The following is a 20,470-nucleotide window of genomic DNA, read 5'->3' on the forward strand; positions in this document are numbered from 1 at the left end:
ACGTCTAATCTCATTCAGCGAGACTTTTTGCTCAATAATGAATTCAAGGAAAAGCCCTTGTATGAAATAAGGTACTATCTTAGTTTGCAGACCAATCTCATTTGGCGAGACCTCGTGTTAATCTATGTGCACATCTTTAGCTAACGTCAATCGTCAAGTTATCTATGTCTTTTGCCAAATATCTCTTTTCAAAAATGCTCTATCAGAGTTGATCTTTCAATCTTTTTAAATGCCAATGTATCTATTTCTTTGTTATTGATCGAGCTTTACATGCTTGACAACAAAGCGGGGCATTTGTAGATACCCCGATTTTAACTTATTTAGATCCTGGGTAAATTGTATCTATAATTGAATTTTTCAAATGGGTTATTTTAGGTCTAAAATAGGACAAAATTGACTTGCAACACGATTTTAACCTACAGAAGGGCATTTTTTAAAGATATTCTAGAATGTCTTAACTTTCAAATAAAATAATTTTGGGTCAAAATAGATACTTTAGGAGGGATTTATGGCTAAAATAGTAAAGTCTGCTAGAGGTTGACTTTGATTTTCAACTAGGCCTCACTTATAACAGATTTTTGGCTTATCAAATTATGTTTTTGGTCGTGAGATTTAAACAAAACTATAGATAAGCATGTTATCTATCAAATAAAATAAAAATTACGTTAATATCAATTATATTTTGGGAAGATATGATAAAAATTATGAAAGTTGTTTTAAACCTAACATTTCAGACCTGTTTTGACTAAAAAAATGTTACTTGGCCCAAACCAACTTACCTAAATAATGGATTCTCGAGTCTAGGCCTTCCAAAAGCTTTAGGATAACCCTAGTAATCTTTCCAAAATGATTCTTTAGGACAAGTCGTGCAATCCTAGCATTTCATTCAAAGGCAACCCATTTAGAAGTCGTTCATATAGATAGATCCTAGATACACAAAAAATATATCTAGATCTATCCAAAAAACTAGAAATTGGAAGCCATCACCGCTATTTTAAGATCCAAAGTTCATTTGTGTCTACGTCCTCACTCTACCCGAGGTTCTACAAGGCCTAGCCTAGTCCACCTAGCCTAGCTGATCAAGTCAAAACTAACCTATCGTAGGACCCAGATCTCTTGTCTCACCCTCTTTTAGAGTATGTGCCTAGTTGAAGTGTTGTCATGCCCTTATACACTCATAAATCGTAGAAATGACTACCTAAGCCCAATGAAGGATTTGGTTTTTATTTTTGTTCATATTTTATTTATTTTGTACATTTTCAAAGTTTGATAGCCCTAACGTTCATATACTATTTGCTTTTATGTTTTTTTTTCAAGTTTTGGTGGCTCCCGCCACTGAACTCATTTTCTTTTAGGTCTTGCATATGAGGTACAAATATCTATAACATTGCCACTCTAAAAACAAAGATCGAGAGTTCTTGGTTCGGCTGATTCTTGCTCATTAGAAGAAAAAATGCACTTTACCTTGAAGAATTGTCTTTCCACTCTCTCAAAGTTTGGATCAGATTTCTGATCCATTTTAAAGAAAAAAAATCTTTTAGTGAAAAACCTCTTGTCCTTGTTTTTTAATTTCTGAGAGTGATCCTTGGGGATCTCGAGCTCCTGAAGAGGGGTGGATGTCCAACCCTAGGAGGTCTGGTATGCTAAGAACCATAGAGGTCATGAGAGATGAATGAGAGAGTTATGAGAACTTTACTTAATTAATCAATACATAAAGGTCTCTTTTGAATCACCATAACTTAAGACATAAAAAATCTTATTGAAAAATAAAGATTGAACAATGACTCAAAAGTCCTTTTTCTCTGTCATGACTACTTCTCTAATAGGGGGCTTGTCACAAGAAAAATTAAGTAAGCATTTTTTTATAATTAATTAATTAACTTTAATTAAGTTCTAGAACTGGGGGACGTCTTATAGGATTGTCTAACATGACACACCCTTCTAAGTGGACCATACTGCTTAATTGATTTACCTCCTATGCTTGACATGTGTCATGTTTTTCCTTCTCTTGTCTTGAATTTTGGATTTGTCTTTTATTAAAGAAGTCATGTAAGTTGCCATGTCATCAACCTAGGACCCACACAATGTGGGCCGACTTTTAGAGATAGTGTCTAGATCCTGGGTACTAGATATGTATCTACTATCATATTTTGAATCGTAACATATCCATATATTGTCTCAATTCAGATCAAGTTTTAAAGGCAGATGGCAAGTCTGTTCACTTCTTTGTTGCAACCATGTAAAAAAATATGGTCAAACTACATTTTTACCCACTTCAACAGATGGATCCAAAACTATACTGTGAGACCCGAATTATCTAGATGTAGAACTGTATCCAATTTAAATAATCAGATCCAGTATTGGGTAAGGCATAACCCCACCCACATCTGATCCGTTTTCATCCATAGAAATGAGACATTGGTGTAGATAATTTGAACCCAAAGCCAACTTTGAGTCATGTATCTGTTATTATGGCTAGTCAACGAGCTGAACTTAGGTGCTCCAGCTTGACTCTTTCTTGTGGTGAGTGAGTTGAGTTGAGCTCGAACTAACTCATTTAGCAAAATAAATAAATAAAGAACTATAAGTAATAAGATTGAACTCTAAACCCATTAAGCTGAGAACAAACTGACCCATTTACCAAATAAATACATTATTTTTAAACCCTAGCATTTTCCCAAAGAAATATGTGCAACTGCGGATGTGGCATTATGAGGCTCTTGTCCTTTAAACTAAAGCGTATTGTCAAGAAACAATTCTCGCAATAGGATATTAAGCCAACACCTGTTTGAACTTTGATCGCCCCTCCCTCCCGTTGAGAAAAGTTTGAAATTTGAACCAGTTTGAATCAGCCCAGAGAGAGAGAGAGAGACTTCTCCCTAACCCTAAAGCCTAAATTCCAAGAAGAAGGAGAAGAAGCGATGGAGGAGACGGTGGCGGTGGATGCCGAGACGGCGTTCTTGTTCGCTGGAAAGCCGTCGGGCGACGAGTGGGAGCTGTACAAGGAGAACGTGAAGCCGTTGAAGAGGGGGAGGAACGTCCGCTGCCTCAACGACGCCCTCAGATCCCATAACCACAACCCCTCCAGGGCTTCCCTCCTAGACCATCGCAGGTGCCGCATCTTTCTCTCTCTCTCTCTCACACACACACATGCACGCTCACGCACACACACCTTCCAGCGCGTTGCTCCTCTCGGCCTCCATTCCGCCGATTTGGGTTTCTGAGGGTTCACGGTTTCGTCGTTTCAGGAAATTGATCGAAGCCATCGACGATTACAAAGGAGAAGATCCTCTGCATCCGTGGCTCAAGTGAGGCGTTTCTTCCCTGATCTCATTCGTTTGGTTATTTTAGTTTCATTCGCTTGGGGGAAACTAGAGGTTTCTCTTGTTTTGGAGAAGAATTTGTATGCAAAAACGATCTTCTGATCTGTTGATTATGATAAGAAGCTGATAACATCTTTAAGTGTCATGCAGAAAGCTCAATCACTTCGATGTCTAGATGCACGTCGACGAACATGGTTCTAGTTATATCATATGTGACAGTTGTGTTCTCTTGACGAGAGTTGTACTCACAAAATTATGAGAGTTGGTGTGCTTCATGGGGAACTGATGCACGGATTAATCATTCAAGAATCTCACTGGAAGATTATTTGCTGGCTACCAAGTGATGACGAAATAGAATTCTTTGTTAATTGATCAAAGTTTAGGGGTGCTCATCTACCATTGTACATTGTAGAACCTTAAGGTCGCGTTTGATTCATGGGAAAAAATCCCACGCAGGGTTGTCTGCGTTTGAAACATACGCCGGTGCAGTACCATAGTGTACCCACACAGGCGCGTTTCCTTTTGAAATAAGGGGAGCCTAGTGTCCTGAACAAATGCTGCCCACGCATCCTGGCGGCTTTTTTTTTTTTCAACGAGTCAAATGCTCCCCAAGTGTCCGTTTATCAGATCATGCTCAGGAGTGCTAAACTTATATCAGAATCCATGGATGCAAGGAATGATGTTGGATATAAATTGTTTTACACTGGGACAAAGAATTGTTAGATATTTGTTTCTGTACAATTTTCTAGATTTTGTATTTAGACCCTTGTAAGCCATCTGTACCTGTTTGACTTGGGATTGAATGCTTTCAAGAGGAGGTGATATCATTTTATTTCAACAAGTGGGCATAAAAATCACTTTGTGATACCTACAAGGGGGAAAAACCTTATGAATTTATTGGTTAAAGAAGATTATACTTAAGAATGAAATTTGTAGAGGAAGCTATTGTTGTCTCCCATGGATATTGGTGATATTTCCAGTAATGTTTCTTGTAAAATATTTCTTTTTTTTTTGTATTTTACTGTGTGCAATTCCTTATGGTCCAGATTACTTAGATCATTATTGGTCGGAGCATTGTATATCTTTTACATTTGTAGTTAAATTTTCTTGGTTGCGAGTTAAAGTTTAGAACTGGTCGCTCAGTTCTGAGTACTGAATTTTCTATCTGAAGGTGCATCAAATGGGTTCAAGAATACTTTCCAGCTGGGGGAGAATATTCTGGGTTGGTTGTGATTTATGAGCAATGTGTTCGTACATTCTGGCATTCAGCACAATATAAGGGGGATTTGCGGTACCTGAAAGTGTGGTTAGAATATGTTGGTTTCTACTCTCATGACCTTTTCTTTTCACCTTCTCATGAAGCTTACGAGTCTAAATGCAACTGTTTCCTGTTAATATTTGGCAGGCTGAGAATTGCTCTGATGCTGAAGTGATATACAAATTTCTGGATGCCAATGAAATTGGACAAACCCATTCCAATTATTACATGTCATATGCTTTGCATATGGAATCAAAGCATAAGCTGAAAAAGGCCGACGAGATCTTCAATCTTGGTATTTCCAGGTTAGTTGACAATGACATTAGATATATGTTGAATTTTTTTTCCAAATCTTCAATGGGACAAAAAGAAGCAAGCGTTGCATGGATTAGTCATCCCGTTGTAGAATTTGGTGATGCAACCTATTTGGTTGGATCTATTCTCTGTTATTTAGATATTGCATTTTTAGTCTCCCGGTTGTTCAATCAATCCTAAACACAATTAACAGACTTGGGCTGGTTAGGCTGTTCATACTAAAGCTGAATTACATTCAAGACTCAATTGTCTATCAGATTTCAAGTTTGTGTTTAATTGATGTTCCTCTTATTCAAAGCCATTGAATTAATGCATTCATCTTTATATGATTCTTTGATTTTTTCAAGTAGGGAGCTTCTTTTCTTGTTTCTTATGCTTCAAGATTTTAGTCTCCAGCTTAAATTCATCAAGGTCTTTCCTAGGTGGTGCGCTATAAACGTTTTCCTAAACTGAATATCCTCTAATTCAGAGCTTTCAGAGCTATATAAAGCTGGAGTAATCATATCATAAGTCTACATCATACTGTACTGTATTGTATTGTGAGGTCCATCACCAATGGAACTTAAAAAATTAAAAGAATAAAAAAATTAGGAAATGGGAAATAAAAAGAAAAATATATTAAAGTGCCAAAACTATTAGAAACTTAGAACATCAAACAAACCTACAAGAAAAAAATATTAAACAACTAATAAAACAATAAATATTGTATAAGTGAACAATTCAAGATAAATAAAAAGCAAAGAAACACAATTATTAATAGCTAAAATGAAAATTTAGAAATATATGGTCATGGTTCATGATCGCATAAGAAAATACATTAGGGCTACAACTTCTATGCTAATTGCAAAAATTTTTGGAGTAAATTTTTAACATTTCATTTTGAGTTCTATCCATTGCTTCTTCATAAGCTTAGGAATTTTCAATTTCTGAAGTTGGTGGTGGTGATGATAAGACATTTTTATTCAAACATTTCGTCTTAAAAATCCAGTATCACTTCTGTTATGTCCTTGTATTCATTTTATGTAAGCTAGCAATCATCTTTGCATGAACATTGGTTGGAATATTATGAAAAGTGCAATGCTTTATGAAGTTTTCATGACCTACAACATGATATTTGAATCTACATATCCTTCCATGAATTATGTGCCTACAAAGATAATACTTCATTGTTCTCTTCCCATCTTATTTGCAACTGAGAGCCTAAACAATGAATAATTTATAATAGTATATAATAAGTCACCTATGTTGCTTAAGAATAAGGAGGGAGAGAGAGAGTTACAACAAAACCCTTTAAAATATTGTAGAGAGAGGGAGAGAAGTCTTCAAAATATTGTAGATCTAATCTCTTACCCAAGGTTGTATCGTATTGTTACCCGTATCGGTCAGGCCCAAAATAAGATGCGTATCGTAAAAAATACTAACTTTTTAATAAAAAAATCCCAAAATTTTAAAAAACAATAATGAAAAATCAGAAAAAGTAGCAAAAAAAAAATCATAACACATGAAACAATGATGAATTGCACAAAATACAACCATAAAATCACATATGAAGCATTTATGTCTCTATGAGCTGCATAAGACATCATCAAACGTCAACTAGCTCACAAGAACAATGCAAAATATTAAATATCTTGCAATTAAGAACATGCCACAAGACTCATACTTTCATATTACATAAACCTAAATATTATGACAATTATGACAATAGTTGCACTTGATTTTCAATCGGTTTCCACTCATTAGTTGAGTGCCCCATTGCCTTATCGGATCATTTGATGTCATCTTTATTGGAGGAGTGTGAAACTTGATTTCTACCTTAATAGAAATCTCTAATTTCTGGCGGGGGGTTGCAAGTGGCCAGCGCCCCCTACCCATAAGGTGGGAGTTCGGGGGCGTGAGCCTCAGGGGTGGATATTGTTTGGAGAGTACTTTTGTAATTTTACTCATAATAAAGATTTTTTTACCTAAACCCTCTTTCTTGAGTGGAAAAAATGGTGGAAATGCACTCTTACTTGCGCAAACCACAAAAACTCTCTCCCTTGTACAAAGATTGACGCCCTAAATCACTCTCATAACTCCTACGGTGTATGAATACCTTTCTAATTGCCTCTACACAAATGAGGAAGTCGGCCCGTAAGAGGTCTTTAAAAGCGCAAAAAAATTACGATTCGGCTTTTTAAAAGTGCGTCGAAGGTATATCATACAATATACTATGTATCATACGATACGGTATGATACAAGGTTGTATCGTACAATACATACGATACACACTCATATCGCGATACGAGTGTGTATCATATTGTTTTTTCCCATAGTAACGATACGATGCAATAGGATGCAACATTGCTCTTACCTCGGTTTTAAGCCATTGGACCAACTTCCTTCATAAATAAATATCATGCTTCTATTTGCAGGGATCTAACCTTAGGATGGACGATACACTTAAGGGTTGGCTTTTGAAATATCTTTCCAAAATAGCTCTTTAGGGGGGAATTTAGGTAGATGTGAGAAAAAAATACTTTAGGTCTTATTTTAGGAGCTATGTCACATGGATATGGTTGCGGAGATGGGGATACAGACACTTTTATGAAGTTTCCAATATAACTTGTATATAAGGGGATACAAAACCAGAAATAAAATGGAATATCCATGTGACAGTTTAGGAGAAACATTTAAAATTTTCATCTTTTTAGGGTGAATGAAGAAATGATCTCAAATTGATAAGGGAAAAGTGCTTTCTTTCCTAGTTTGGGAAGTGAAGATGTGATGAAAATGATCCCTTTATGCTAAAAACCAGACCAAAATGGCTGGATGATTAGAAGTTTGCCAAAAACTTTAAGTTCCCAGCAAGCATTGACTTGTACTATATAAGCTGAAGCAATCCAAAAATCGTGATGTGATTTTTACCTGCGCATTGTATCACCCAAGGGTCTGATGCTACCATAAATTGTTTGACACAGTATAGTTTTTACAACATCGCATACTTGCATACAAACATACATAGCACTATATGAGAATGAATGAAAAACAACCAGTTTTACACCTTAAAAGTAGATCAAAATGACCTCCACATGTTTAATGAAAACATTGACTGCTTATAAAGCACAAAAATAGGTGATGTCTTGATCAGGGTCCAGATGCAAAACTGGTCTGACCATACCAAAATGTACCAGTAATCATGCCGTGTTTTGACACAGGTACGGGATCCTTCACCGTATTACATGGATTTACAATATAAACTTTGAAATTTGAAAAGATTAAGTTTCTTGATTCTGTCGAATAAATTCAAAATATGGTTTGTTTGGTCCTTTTATCAGATGCTGGGTTCTTAATATTGTTTCAGAGGAAAGATGTTTTCATGCCTTGAACTATTCTGTGATCGTGCATTTATACCCACTGAATCAATGGTGATTGTGTGTTTCAGGAAGGCACACCCAATAGAGAAGTTGGAAAGTGCTTACAGGAAATTTCTGGCTCGTTCAATGAGATCTTTCAAAACTAAGGAAGTATGAAAATTGGAAACATGAAGTCTGAATGTCCTTTTCTTTTCCTTTTTTCTGGCATGAATTATTTGATGTCGGTCACATAGGAAATCATCACTAACATATGATAAATTACCTAAGATATTGTTTGTTTTTTCTGTCTCACTGATCTATAGCAAGAACTGATGGAAGATCCATTACCGGCTCGAAACTTTGGAACTATTCTGACTGCCGGAGAAGCTGGTAAAAAATAATGAATCTATCTTCATTTGGAAAAAAATAATGATCCTCAGACGAGTTGTTTTGTGCTACACAGGCAGAAACCCCATTCAGCAGCACTCTGATGTTCGGAAAAAGGCCAAGTTATTAAGGTGTAAATGCTTTTCTTTGATCATTGTTGTTCGTTCTTATTCCATATGGATAAACTTTTAGCTGCTGATGCTACTACTTACTCTACAATGCCTGTGCTAAAGTTGGTTCTCTGAATGGAAAAGAAAAGGAAAAGAAAGGAAATCAATTTTCCTAGTTCATTCATTACTAGGGTCCATTATCCAGAATGAATAGGACAGGGATCAGCATTTTTTTGTTAGCAAAAAATTTTGCTAATCTCTTGTTTGTTTTTAGAAATGCTGATCTCTCTTTCTTCTGCTAATTAAAATCCTGAAATGGACTCGAAACTGGAAGAAATGCCACAACATGATGCAGGCATTATTATGGCTCCAAACTTGCAGGACATCAAGTAATGCTCCGCTATCTATATATAACGATGTGAGCTCAGAAGGGCACTCAGGGCTGTCATCGTCTAATGTGTCTCAGCCATTATCAACCAAGAGCCAAGTTCATGCTTGGCAAACCCTAGGAACCCGAGCAGACAGGAACAAAGAAAACACAGCTGTGCCTGCAAAGTGGACGTCTGTTAAGGTGCATCATTCTTCTTTCTTTGAACAGCTAATTCAAAATTGCAACACTAGAGTTGGATCTCTGGGTGTCTTTATTTAACTAATTTCTTTCCATTCCCATGTCAAGTCGAATCTGATTGACAATTAATTTTTTCAAGATTCCCCAAAGGACTGGTGTCAGAAGAGGACCTGCAGCTCATAGTGCATTTCTTGAAGTGTTTGTTGATGACGAATTTGCAGAGTAAGTGATCCAGCATTTCTGCTGAATAAATTTATTATTGTCCTTTTCTTTAAAAGCCGCTAATCTAGTTTGAAAGCATAAGATTCCAAAACTTGCATATTCTGGGGGAATGAGATTTCTGCCATCTCATGTGACTGCTTACTGGTATAGTGGCATTGCAGGAGGTGCCACATTTTGGTGCTACAAATATCTGACCAGTAGTTTTCCATTTTAGTGTATAAACCATCCATCGACTACGTCTAATTACAAACTTGCCATTTTGATGGCAATAATTTCATTGGTATTTGCTATGTAGCCATTTGAGACTGGAATGTGCCTTCCAGAAAAGAAGCTTTTCTAGCATGTGATTTTATCTAATTTTACTGGCATTGGTTGAGTCGTTCAGTTGTGTTCTTGGATTCTTATTGTTTTTTATTCAATCAGATCTTCTCATGCTTTTTCATTTGCATAGGAAATTCAACTATTTAAGCTGTCATCTATTATGTTGTTATGGCATCTACAATCTTTACACTGACACACACACACACACACACACACACACACACACATAAACTGAGCAGATTGGTTACAGTGTGAAAGCAACTTGCATTATTGCATATAAGATATACACTGCAAACTTCTGAGATTAAATGTCATTTTATTGATCTTCATGGTTTACATTTTCTTTAGATGAGTGCTAATCTTCTTTGAGAACTTCTATCACGTCCTGTTTTCTCACTAAGCTTATCTGCTTTATCCTCATGTCTCTGAAAATCGCCACTTTTGCTAATTGAATCAGGTTACCTGCTACTGTTGATGGCTGTGACTCAGGGAAGACATCAGTCTTGCAGCCGACGCATGACGTTCAAAACTTCAAGAAGTAAGCAACTGACAAGGCTCTTACTCTTTAACTTGGATAGATTTCATGGATCCCTACTCCTGTTAAGCATCAGAACTATTACTGATTGATGTTAGACATCACTTACTCATATGCCCTTTTCCATGGCAGGGAAACTGACCTATTGAGGGAGAACCCTTTACGCCATTTTCCCCCGAGTAGCCTCCCAAGATGATTTGCATTTGTTCTTTTGCAAAGTGTCTTTTGCATGTGCTGTCAATCATAGATGCTGATGTTTTTGATCTTTTAAATGTCCTTTTTTATCTTATGCAATTTCTGTTATCTATCTACTGTTTGTATCAATCTTGTGTGTAAGAGCAGAATGTATTAACTAATACAAACTGCTTCATGAGATTTGGTTTTGACATTCGGAAACCAATTCATTTTATGTTGTACCTTTAGATTTTAAATAATATTCAAGTAACTCTTGTTGGATTATTGGTTGCATGGATCCTATGCTGTTATCTTTAAACATGTTCTGTATAGTTCACAAGTCACGGAAGGTTTTCAATGGCTTTTAGCTCTTTTTTCAGCTAATAGTGAGTCAATCTTCATAAACCAGCAATTTTCCAACTTCTTGGCTAGTTGAGCAAAGGACATGCGGTATGGCATGCCTTTGACCTTGCCCATTTTGATTCTGTACTATCAGATTCTCTCATGGAGGGAAGACCCTTTACCACACTCGGATCAAATTAGCTATAGCTATTTACCCTTAACAAATCAAAGTTTACAGGGTTTCACATAATGCTTGAATTCAAAGTTTTTCCCCAACTAAGATGCGAAAACCCGGATAGCTAATCTGACCCTGAAGGGGTTACTACAGTGATCTCAGCTGAAGCAATTTGTTGAGGGCTACGCTTGGAATCCACCTGATTGGAATATGATGCAGCCCTGCCCTGGGACATTAGGCCCAATTTGATACAGGCTGCAGACATTAACTTGCTAATAAAAGCATAACTACCTGAAGCCTCCATTGGAACGTATCATTAACCATTGAGGCAAAAGTTTACACTTATTCCTTTCCCTGGATTCATCACAATGCCTGTTTTTTTTATTGATGCATGCTTGCTGGTCTACATTTGTTAGTCCCTGGATTTCATAAAGTGGTCCGTACCAATTTATTCTACCTGTACTTCATTAGGGTGTGGAACACCAGATCAATAAAGTGGTCAATTCTATCGAACAAGGTAAGGCAAGATTCAATAAGATCCATCATTTATAGGTACAAGCACAGATTCATCCTCCTAAAGTGTCAACAAAAAAAGAAAGAAAATATTTCAATCCAATGCTTTAATCTCAAGTGAATAACAGCAGGTGCAAGGCTTTGTTTACAAAATAAACTTGTGCCAAAAGGTCAGAGGTTGTGAGAGGTGCTTTTTCATGTATGCCCCAGCGTAGAGAAAGGCATTCTGACTCAGTTTTGCATGGATGCCTCTGGGGAAGATGGACTAAAAAAGCAACCTACATCAATTAGAACCCAAAAAGAATAAAACCCTTTCTCTCATATTGAATAGCAATCCACTGGCAAGATTCCATGGCTTTTTCTCGCTTGGTGAGCATGGACAAGTCAGTGAACGAATTCCTCTCCCTCACCAATGCCAAAGTTAAACAAAAGATGGAAGCCAATGCTATTCCACAAAAGTAAAAAGAAAATTTAGTGGAGCAGAAATAGATCCTTTATAACATGTTTGGTGTATGAGTCATTTGCGATTGCACTCTCTCTCTCTCTCTCTCTCTCTAGATATACACACCGCCAGCTTTGTAAGATTTTTTTTTAATGTTTCTAAATTCTAATTCCGACACACAGTTAGGTTTTTATATGATTTAAAATTCAATAGAATCATTTTTTTATAAAAAACATGTTATCTCTCAGTAAATAGAGCAAGACGAACACATCTCCAGGGTCAGATTTTCAAAAAAACAACCCCAAAACGCCTATTCACTTGTGGTATGCTAAAAAAAAGCGGTAGGCACTTTTCCTATATTATATAGAAGGAGGACTGTGCAACCAAAGGCCTGATGCAACATCTATAACCAATGATGATTGAGAACAATTTTTTGCTAACGTCTAATGTTTTTATTGATCGGGCTCTACATATTGTATTTTTATCATTTATTTAGTAAGCAACATATTTCAGATTATAAAATTTTGATTTTTAGATGATGTTTTCAGTGGTGATCCATGTAAGGCAGGATAGTCATGGGGCCCCATATGGGGTTTTCTCTCTCTTCAGCGAGGGTTTCTCGTCACAAAAAAAGATATTTAGATCATATATTTTTTAAATATAAAACATATTTTTTATTAAATACATTATAAAGAACAAATATATAAGGCCGGATTGAAGAAACACTTGAACATCAAAAAAGAAAAGTCAAATAATCATTATTGATCATAGATGTTGCACCTTTCTTTAGTTGCACAGTCCTTTTATATGTATATTTAGCTGGCCACCATAAAACCAAGCATGTAAATTGCAACCATACTTTATTTTATATAATTTTAGTGCATCATGGGCCATTAAATTTTGAAGCCCAGAAACCAGCTTATGTGTCACAATAATAGGATTCAAAACTCATTTACCACTAAACAAACCATGTAGATAACATCTATAAAATTTAATCTAAAAAAAATCCAAAACTTATGTTTCCAATTTGTGCCTACAATAGTGCGTGTGTATATATATATATATATATATATATATATAGACCACTAGAATAAATCATATAATTATGATGTATACGAAGGATCTTTTAAGGCTTGAAAATCTATTGCTTAGAATTTTCATAAATATTTAAGCATCCAAAAATCACATTTTTTAATTCAAAATACATGATCCAGCAGTTATTTTCTAGCAAATGGACCTTGTCAAATACATACACAGAGTTGAATTTGCAAAAAAAGTATCTGAAATGCCTAGTTTACACTGGTTCACATATTCGAAGTTAACATATTCTAATGACCAATGACAATATCATGATGTTTTTTTAAAATATATAGAAGGATATTTGATCATGACTAATATATTGTGCATATCATAATATTGTTTTTAGAATGAATAGGTCGAGTTTTTGTTTGATGTTTATTTTTAATTAAAATTTTAAAAATTACATTTATTTTTACTATCTTTATATTTTTAAATTCAAATGTGCTTATTTTTAACAGAAACTTTTTCTCCAATGTTGTTGATATCGATTTCTGACCTGAATCAAATTTCAAATCGATTAAGAGAATCGGTCGATTCAAGCTGAAACAGAATTGGCCAAGGGGCACTACTCGTCGGTTGAACTTGAGACGTCTCGTAAACTTGGTGAGATCGCAGGCAGCCCCTACCGGACGAGCGGAGCCCTTGTAGGTGTTAATCGACCGATATAGGTAAGTTAGCTTTCCTGAAAAGGATGAAGTTTTTAAGTTCTAAAGAGAAATTCAAAGCCAAATGAAAACTGACCACAATGGCTTGATGTCCTACACCTTAACGTACCAACAAGAGATCTCATCATCTGACTTACAACGGGATCAATCTTAGCCTTCAAATCAATGCCTATCATTTTATTTTATTTTATTTTATTTTTTGAAAGTCAAGCTGGGGTTAGGCAGACCCCTACCAGATATCTCTTAAGCCCTACGGAATTCGAACCTGGGCCTTGAGCTTGACACAAGATCCCCCTTACCACATAGGATACCACCTCGGTGGTAAATCAATGGCTATTATTAGGCCACATTCTGATCCCAGCTGTTCAGGTGCCTCGGTTGGACGGCTGGGATCAATGTAGTCAGAGTACATTGATCCCTTTTGACAGAAAACCAAGCTCGAGGCTCCAAAGACCAAGCTTGGTTCACAACTTTAAGTGAACTGGTCAATGAGCCAAGTCACAAACAAGTGCACCTTGTCTCATCGAGCAAAACTAGGTGTGCCATCGGGTTGGGTTTACTTGTTCCCAACAAAAACCAAACCTAGGGATGGCAATGGACCCGGGGAAAACAAGGCCCCGCCCCGCCTCACCCCGTTTGAACCGGGGATGGCGGGATGGGGTGGAGACCTTGTCCCTGCCCTGGTCCACTGACATCCCTTCATGATAGGTCCAAACCCTATCGAGTCTGGGTATGGTGATAAATAAGAAGACCCGATTAAGATTCGGGTCCAGACCTGAAGGTCAGGTTAATATGTGGACCTGGGTATAGTTTGTAAAATTTTATACCGAACCCGTCTCGACCCAAGTTCAAATTAAGATCCACAATTTTTTAATAGAAAAATGATAAAAAATATGGTTTTACCAGGTATGGTTTGGGTCTAGTTCATGTAGTTCTTATGAGGTCCAGTATGGTTTTTCTTACGTAGGACCCGTTTAAATCCTGATCCGAACCCGATGCCATACCCGAAAATCGGGCTCAACTCTGATTGTAGCTGGATCCGAACCAAACCCGACCCCTAAGCAAAACCCTATGTTGAGCCACCAAAACCACAGCAGATCGCCTAGTTCGTCTTTAACTGGAATATGAAGGGTAGTTTCGGTAAGTAAAGCTCAAGAGACGGAAAAATGTGGCAAACGGAAGGCCTTCTAGAACCCTCTTCAAGTCTTCTATATAATCAAGGGGTTACCCCTCACCCACGCTTCACCCGTCTCAGCCGCTCTCTCTCTCAGGGTTTTAGGGAGGTTTTCTTTCCCTTCTTCTTCTCTTATTAGTCTTCTCTCTGCGACTCATCAGCATCCCAGAGAGAGAGAGAGAGAAGGAGAAGGAAAAAATGGCGATTGGTTCGGTGCTTATGTCTCGCCTCGCTCGTTCCTCCAGGATCGCGGCCAAGGGCCTCTTTCAGGTTGGTCTCTCTCTCTCTCTCTCTCTCTTTCTGTGTGTCTTGTATAGGATGGAGTAATAGCTACTTTATTCGTTTTGGGATCGTGAAGCTTCAGGTCGGAAAGTTGTGTTTTTTTTCTTTTATTTCTTTAGATGATGATTTCGTTGGGTGGTTTAACTCTGTTGTTGGATATGAGGGATTTTTTTTCCCGTTTTTATTCAGAAGACTTGGAGTGTTTTGACGTCAAAAGGGATTTTTTTTCTCCCTCAAGGTGTCATCTTCAAACTATCGGTGGTGCAGAGGATGGTTGAAATAGATATAAAAATTTATCCTTATGTGGTCATGTCAAGGTTGATCAGTTACTGTTTACATGAAGTTATGTTTGGTACGGTCCATTTGCTAGGAATCGATTCATGTATCATGCTTTTCTTGACAAAAAATATGATTTTTTGAGCCTTGAAATCTACGGGATTTTTGTGGGCATAGTTCAAGGTGTTTTATTTATTTTTGCTTAAACTGATGTACTCTTTTTAATTATTTAGTGGAAAAGATTGAATTATGTTTGTTATGTTCAAACGGGTTTCATATCGCACCATGATTTTACAAAAAGACATGTTCATTTTTATATTTTATTTGATTGAACGTAGCCTTTAGTAAATAGGCAATGATAAAGGTTTCTACAGGTCCAAAAAGTGGTTACCCAATTACGATGATATGCTGTTAAGTCCTACCAATTCATCTATAACATTTTCCTTTTGGTGGTTTAACTTTCTTGATGAAAAATATTTTTTGGGAGTAACTTTTATATTAAATTAAGTAACCTCCGATTAGATTAATCATTTATAATATGAGCTAGATTGATTCATCGTATGCGTAATATGCACTAGATGGACACCATGGGTTTGGGTTAATCCAATTATTAGGGGTGATATGCAGCCTTTTGGGGTATGTTTGGAATGGACTGGGATCTACGAAAGATGCAAACACCAATGGTGCAAAATTGCACTTTATGCAGATTAGCAAAAGATAAGTTTATTTTCCACATACAAGCATGCTAATAGGGTAACATGTGTATTATTGAAGTGTTTTTGTTAGTTCTAATGTACGGATATATGGAAATGATTGGATACATTCTTACTTCTTGAGACAGTGTCCCCTAAATTATGGTGCAAGTGAATGAGGATTTGTTTTTAAAACCTATTTTTGCCTCTCTTTCAAAAGATATCTTTGTGCACTAGCAGGAATTGCACTTGTGAATCTGGTTTCCTCTTTCCTCTAGCTGTTATTTCTAAGAAGGTTGTTAAGCTAAGTAGGTTTGTGTGATTAATCAATGTTTTTTTTTGTTTTTCATATCTTGTTTAGTTTTGGATGTTAACAAAAAGTTGGTCATTATATGCCATGTTTTGCTTTTGGCAATGCATGGAATCATTCTTTACAGATTTTGCTTTTTACAGGCTTCTGGTTATCTTAAGACAGCACAGGGCACACCATTTTTAGGTCAGGGATGTACAGCACAAGGTACATCAATTTTAGGTCGGAGATGGGCATCTGCTGCTAGAGCTTTCAGGTATGACTGGTATACAAGATCAGACAGACTTTTTTACAAAGGTGTTACTTGATTGGTTGTTAACATGCGATATTCTATCATTTCTACAGCTCCAAAGCAGCTGGAGCTGATGTCATTGGGATTGATTTGGGAACAACTAATTCATGTGTATCGGTTATGGAGGGAAAGGTAATGCTGAACACAATCTTTTTCATCGACATTGTTTTCTCGCATATCTTTTGTGATTGCATATGAAAAATTAATTGGTGATCTTCTTATGCAGAACGCTAAAGTCATTGAGAATGCAGAGGGTGCTCGAACAACTCCTTCTATTATTGCATTCAATCAGAAGGGTGAACTCTTGGTTGGTACTCCTGCAAAACGGCAAGCAGTTACAAACCCAACAAATACTTTGTTTGGAACCAAGCGTTTGATTGGGAGAAGATTCGATGACCCACAAACCCAGAAGGAGATGAAGATGGTTCCTTACAAAATTGTCAAGGCTCCTAATGGAGATGCATGGGTGGAAATGAACGGGCAGCAATACTCTCCCAGCCAAATAGGTGCATTTGTTCTGACTAAGATGAAAGAAACTGCTGAAGCCTATCTTGGGAAACCAGTCTCAAAGGCAGTTATTACAGTTCCAGCCTATTTCAATGATGCTCAAAGGCAAGCAACAAAAGATGCTGGGAGAATCGCAGGGCTTGATGTACTTAGGATCATAAATGAGCCTACGGCTGCTGCTCTTTCATATGGTCTGAACAACAAGGAGGGACTGATATCGGTTTTTGATCTTGGTGGTGGAACCTTTGATGTCTCTATCCTTGAGATCTCCAATGGAGTTTTTGAGGTCAGTTTCCTGAATTTCCTGTTGCAATTGTATTTGTTCATGTGGGCGTGTCCACCTTTGCTGAAGATTTTCAAGCATGCATAGTTTTCTAACTTCTTATTCTAGTGTTTAACTCTATTCATTTATCAGATAGGGCACATCCAGGTGAAAATGTACTTTGAATGATTTGGACTGGAATAGGGAAACTCTTTATTTCAATGTTCAGTATTAAGGAGCTTTTTCTGTCCTGGTTTAGGAAACCATGGAGTCCTTCTCTGTGACCTGCCTTAACACAGTTTGTTATAGTCGACGAGTTAGCGTATTCCCTTTGGTGCAGCACCGCATGTGCCCTTGTTAAATGCAAATGCTTGCAGAGCTTTGTGCGTCCTGCTACTATGTGACTATGTCTACTACTTTATAGAAAACTTGACCTCGGTAAGCCTGTGCCTGATATGTTTGTTCTCTAGGACTCGAGCAATCTGTGCTTGGGTGACCTGTTTATTGAAGATAATTTGTGCGGTTTGCCATGGTCAATTATTGAAACCTAGGTCAGGTTATCCAAGTAGCTTTGTGTGTACATCGTTGTGTAACTACGGGATGAGATTGGACACTATTTGTTTCTTGGGGGACTGGGTATGGTTGACCCGACATATCCAAGGTAGTTCGTGGGGTTGCTTTCTTACATTGGGCTGTGCCAAGGGGAGGGATCTGAAAACCCATGTCCTTTCTTGGGCCAAAGTTGAGTGCTATTGTTTATCTTAGAAATTGGCAGCATGCCAGACATTTTGCTTTCTGGGGATGCTTTTCAGCTCCCTTAACATGTCTTGGTTTAGGAAACTAGGAGGTGTATTTTGAATCGACATTGGAGCTTCTTCTCGTTGCAGGTTAAGGCCACAAACGGTGATACCTTCCTGGGTGGTGAGGATTTCGATAACGCTCTCTTGGAGTACCTGGTAAGTGAGTTCAAGAAGTCAGAGTCTATTGACCTATCCAAGGACAAACTAGCCTTGCAGAGGCTGAGGGAAGCAGCAGAGAAGGCCAAGGTGGAGCTTTCTTCCACAACTCAGACAGAGATAAATCTCCCTTTCATTACTGCTGATGCCTCTGGTGCTAAACATTTGAACATTACATTAACACGGTCGAAGTTTGAGGCATTGGTTAACCATTTGATTGAAAGAACCAGAAACCCCTGCAAAAATTGTTTGAAAGATGCAGGGATAACCATAAAAGATGTAGATGAGGTTCTGCTTGTAGGAGGCATGACAAGGGTTCCGAAGGTCCAAGAGATCGTCACCGAGATATTTGGGAAGACACCGAGCAAAGGTGTCAATCCTGATGAGGCTGTGGCTATGGGTGCAGCTATACAAGGAGGTATTCTTCGTGGGGATGTGAAGGAGCTCCTTCTGCTTGATGTCACGCCATTGTCGCTCGGCTTAGAAACTCTTGGTGGCATCTTCACCCGCCTCATCAACAGGAATACCACCATTCCCACCAAGAAGAGTCAACTGTTCTCCACAGCTGCTGACAACCAGACCCAAGTTGGTGTGAGGGTTCTGCAGGGCGAGCGTGAAATGGCTTCGGACAACAAACTTTTGGGTGAATTTGAACTCACCGGAATCCCTCCGGCTCCTCGGGGAATGCCGCAGATAGAAGTGACCTTTGACATTGATGCCAATGGTATTGTCACTGTCTCAGCTAAAGACAAAGCCACTGGCAAGGAGCAGGCCATCACCATCAGATCATCTGGTGGGCTCTCAGAAGAGGAGATCGAGAAGATGGTGAAAGAAGCAGAGGCACATGCCCAGAAGGACCAGGAGAGGAAGTCACTGATTGACATCAGAAACACTGCTGATACAACTATTTACAGCATTGAGAAGAGCTTGAATGATTACAAGGAAAAGATCCCCCACGATGTTGCATTGGAGATTGAGGGTGCTGTTTCTAACTTGAGGAAGGCAATGGGGGGTGAAGATGTAGATGAGATCAAGGCGAAACTGGACGCAGCGAACAAAGCCGTTTCAAAGATCGGGCAGCACATGAATCAGGGTGGTGGTGGTGGTGCTGCGGGGTCTCAAGGAGGAGACCAAGCCCCGGAGGCTGAGTACACAGAGGCCAAGATGTAAACCTCTGCTCAACAGATAATAATGAAAACTAATTCTGTATGCGTGATATTGGAGGGAGAATATAGAGAGAAATACTTGGTTTACGTTATAATCATAGTAGGCCAATCAAAGAGGTGTCATAGTTCACGTCATTTCTGTCTGTGACGCCAATGCTGATACTGTTTTAAATCATTTGTACTGTTTAGATTTCGTTATGGATAAACTCTGGCCTTCAGTTTTGCTTCATGTCATCTTGTAAACGAGGCTTTGGGCGCCTTGAATCTGAGGTATGTTGTGGTTTCCTGCTTTACTCTCGTGATCTTAGCTGTTTGTGAGCGGTGTTGTTGCCAAACCACTTCATTGAGTATGGAGTTGACAGCTTCGATAACACACCATTCACAAGAGTGTTTTTGGCAGTTCCATCCACATTTTGGCAACAAAATTTGGTGCTGGTTGGCTTACTATTCATGATCGTTCTGTTGAACGAAGAGCCGTTTGTATTTTCTTTTTTGGATTTTTTTTGGAAGGCAGTCTGGGGTTTTAGTCAGACCCTACCAGTAATACAACTGTACCTGCAACTTCCCAACACAAGGTGACGTGCACTAGCTGCTCCTTCCAGACAAGCGGAGCCTCCCATTAGTTCTATCTAGAGTAGCATTATACTACGGTTTTATGGTGTGCCTTCTCAAATTTTAGTTAATTTTTTTGCTTTTGCATATAGTGTAATGATGTGGAGAATGTGGTTTGTTTTTTAAGTGTTGTGGCCTAAGCCATTGGACGAGCAGTTTAGGTTTGATTCTTGCCA

General features: G+C 37.9%; 2 protein-coding genes across 2 annotated transcripts; both read left to right on the forward strand.

Annotated features, from left to right (window-relative positions):
- The first annotated feature begins 2,856 nt into the window (after positions 1 to 2,856).
- On the forward strand, positions 2,857 to 10,835 carry BUBR1 (BUB1-related (BUB1: budding uninhibited by benzymidazol 1)). The gene is made up of 11 exons (XM_090018632.1): positions 2,857 to 3,112; positions 3,249 to 3,308; positions 4,495 to 4,639; positions 4,729 to 4,886; positions 8,321 to 8,402; positions 8,555 to 8,621; positions 8,695 to 8,749; positions 9,110 to 9,299; positions 9,436 to 9,518; positions 10,297 to 10,377; positions 10,507 to 10,835. The coding sequence occupies exons 1-11, from the start codon at positions 2,922 to 2,924 to the stop codon at positions 10,568 to 10,570; spliced, it is 1,176 nt and encodes a 391-aa protein (XP_089874758.1). The 5' UTR covers positions 2,857 to 2,921; the 3' UTR covers positions 10,571 to 10,835.
- A 4,175-nt stretch (positions 10,836 to 15,010) lies between these two features.
- Positions 15,011 to 19,911, forward strand: LOC149828070 (heat shock 70 kDa protein, mitochondrial-like). Its single transcript, XM_090019866.1, has 5 exons — positions 15,011 to 15,209; positions 16,643 to 16,755; positions 16,845 to 16,923; positions 17,018 to 17,584; positions 18,448 to 19,911. Exons 1-5 carry the CDS (start codon positions 15,138 to 15,140, stop codon positions 19,684 to 19,686), a joined length of 2,070 nt encoding a protein of 689 aa, XP_089875992.1. The 5' UTR covers positions 15,011 to 15,137; the 3' UTR covers positions 19,687 to 19,911.
- The last annotated feature ends 559 nt before the right edge of the window (positions 19,912 to 20,470 follow it).

The sequence above is a fragment of the Nuphar pumila genome, chromosome 10 (genome assembly GCF_984573655.1).
Source record: "Nuphar pumila chromosome 10, dmNupPumi1.hap1.1, whole genome shotgun sequence".
NCBI lineage: Eukaryota > Viridiplantae > Streptophyta > Magnoliopsida > Nymphaeales > Nymphaeaceae > Nuphar > Nuphar pumila.

Excerpts from the sequence above, each read along its gene's own strand:
- LOC149828070 (XM_090019866.1), top strand. The coding sequence starts at position 15,138 with ATGGCGATTGGTTCGGTGCTTATGTCTCGCCTCGCTCGTTCCTCCAGG. Across the intron at positions 16,756-16,844 it reads TCTGCTGCTAGAGCTTTCAG|CTCCAAAGCAGCTGGAGCTG; the intron begins GTATGACTGGTA and ends TCATTTCTACAG. Across the intron at positions 16,924-17,017 it reads TATCGGTTATGGAGGGAAAG|AACGCTAAAGTCATTGAGAA; the intron begins GTAATGCTGAAC and ends CTTCTTATGCAG.
- BUBR1 (XM_090018632.1), top strand. The coding sequence starts at position 2,922 with ATGGAGGAGACGGTGGCGGTGGATGCCGAGACGGCGTTCTTGTTCGCT. Across the intron at positions 3,309-4,494 it reads CCTCTGCATCCGTGGCTCAA|GTGCATCAAATGGGTTCAAG; the intron begins GTGAGGCGTTTC and ends TTCTATCTGAAG. Across the intron at positions 8,403-8,554 it reads GATCTTTCAAAACTAAGGAA|CAAGAACTGATGGAAGATCC; the intron begins GTATGAAAATTG and ends ACTGATCTATAG.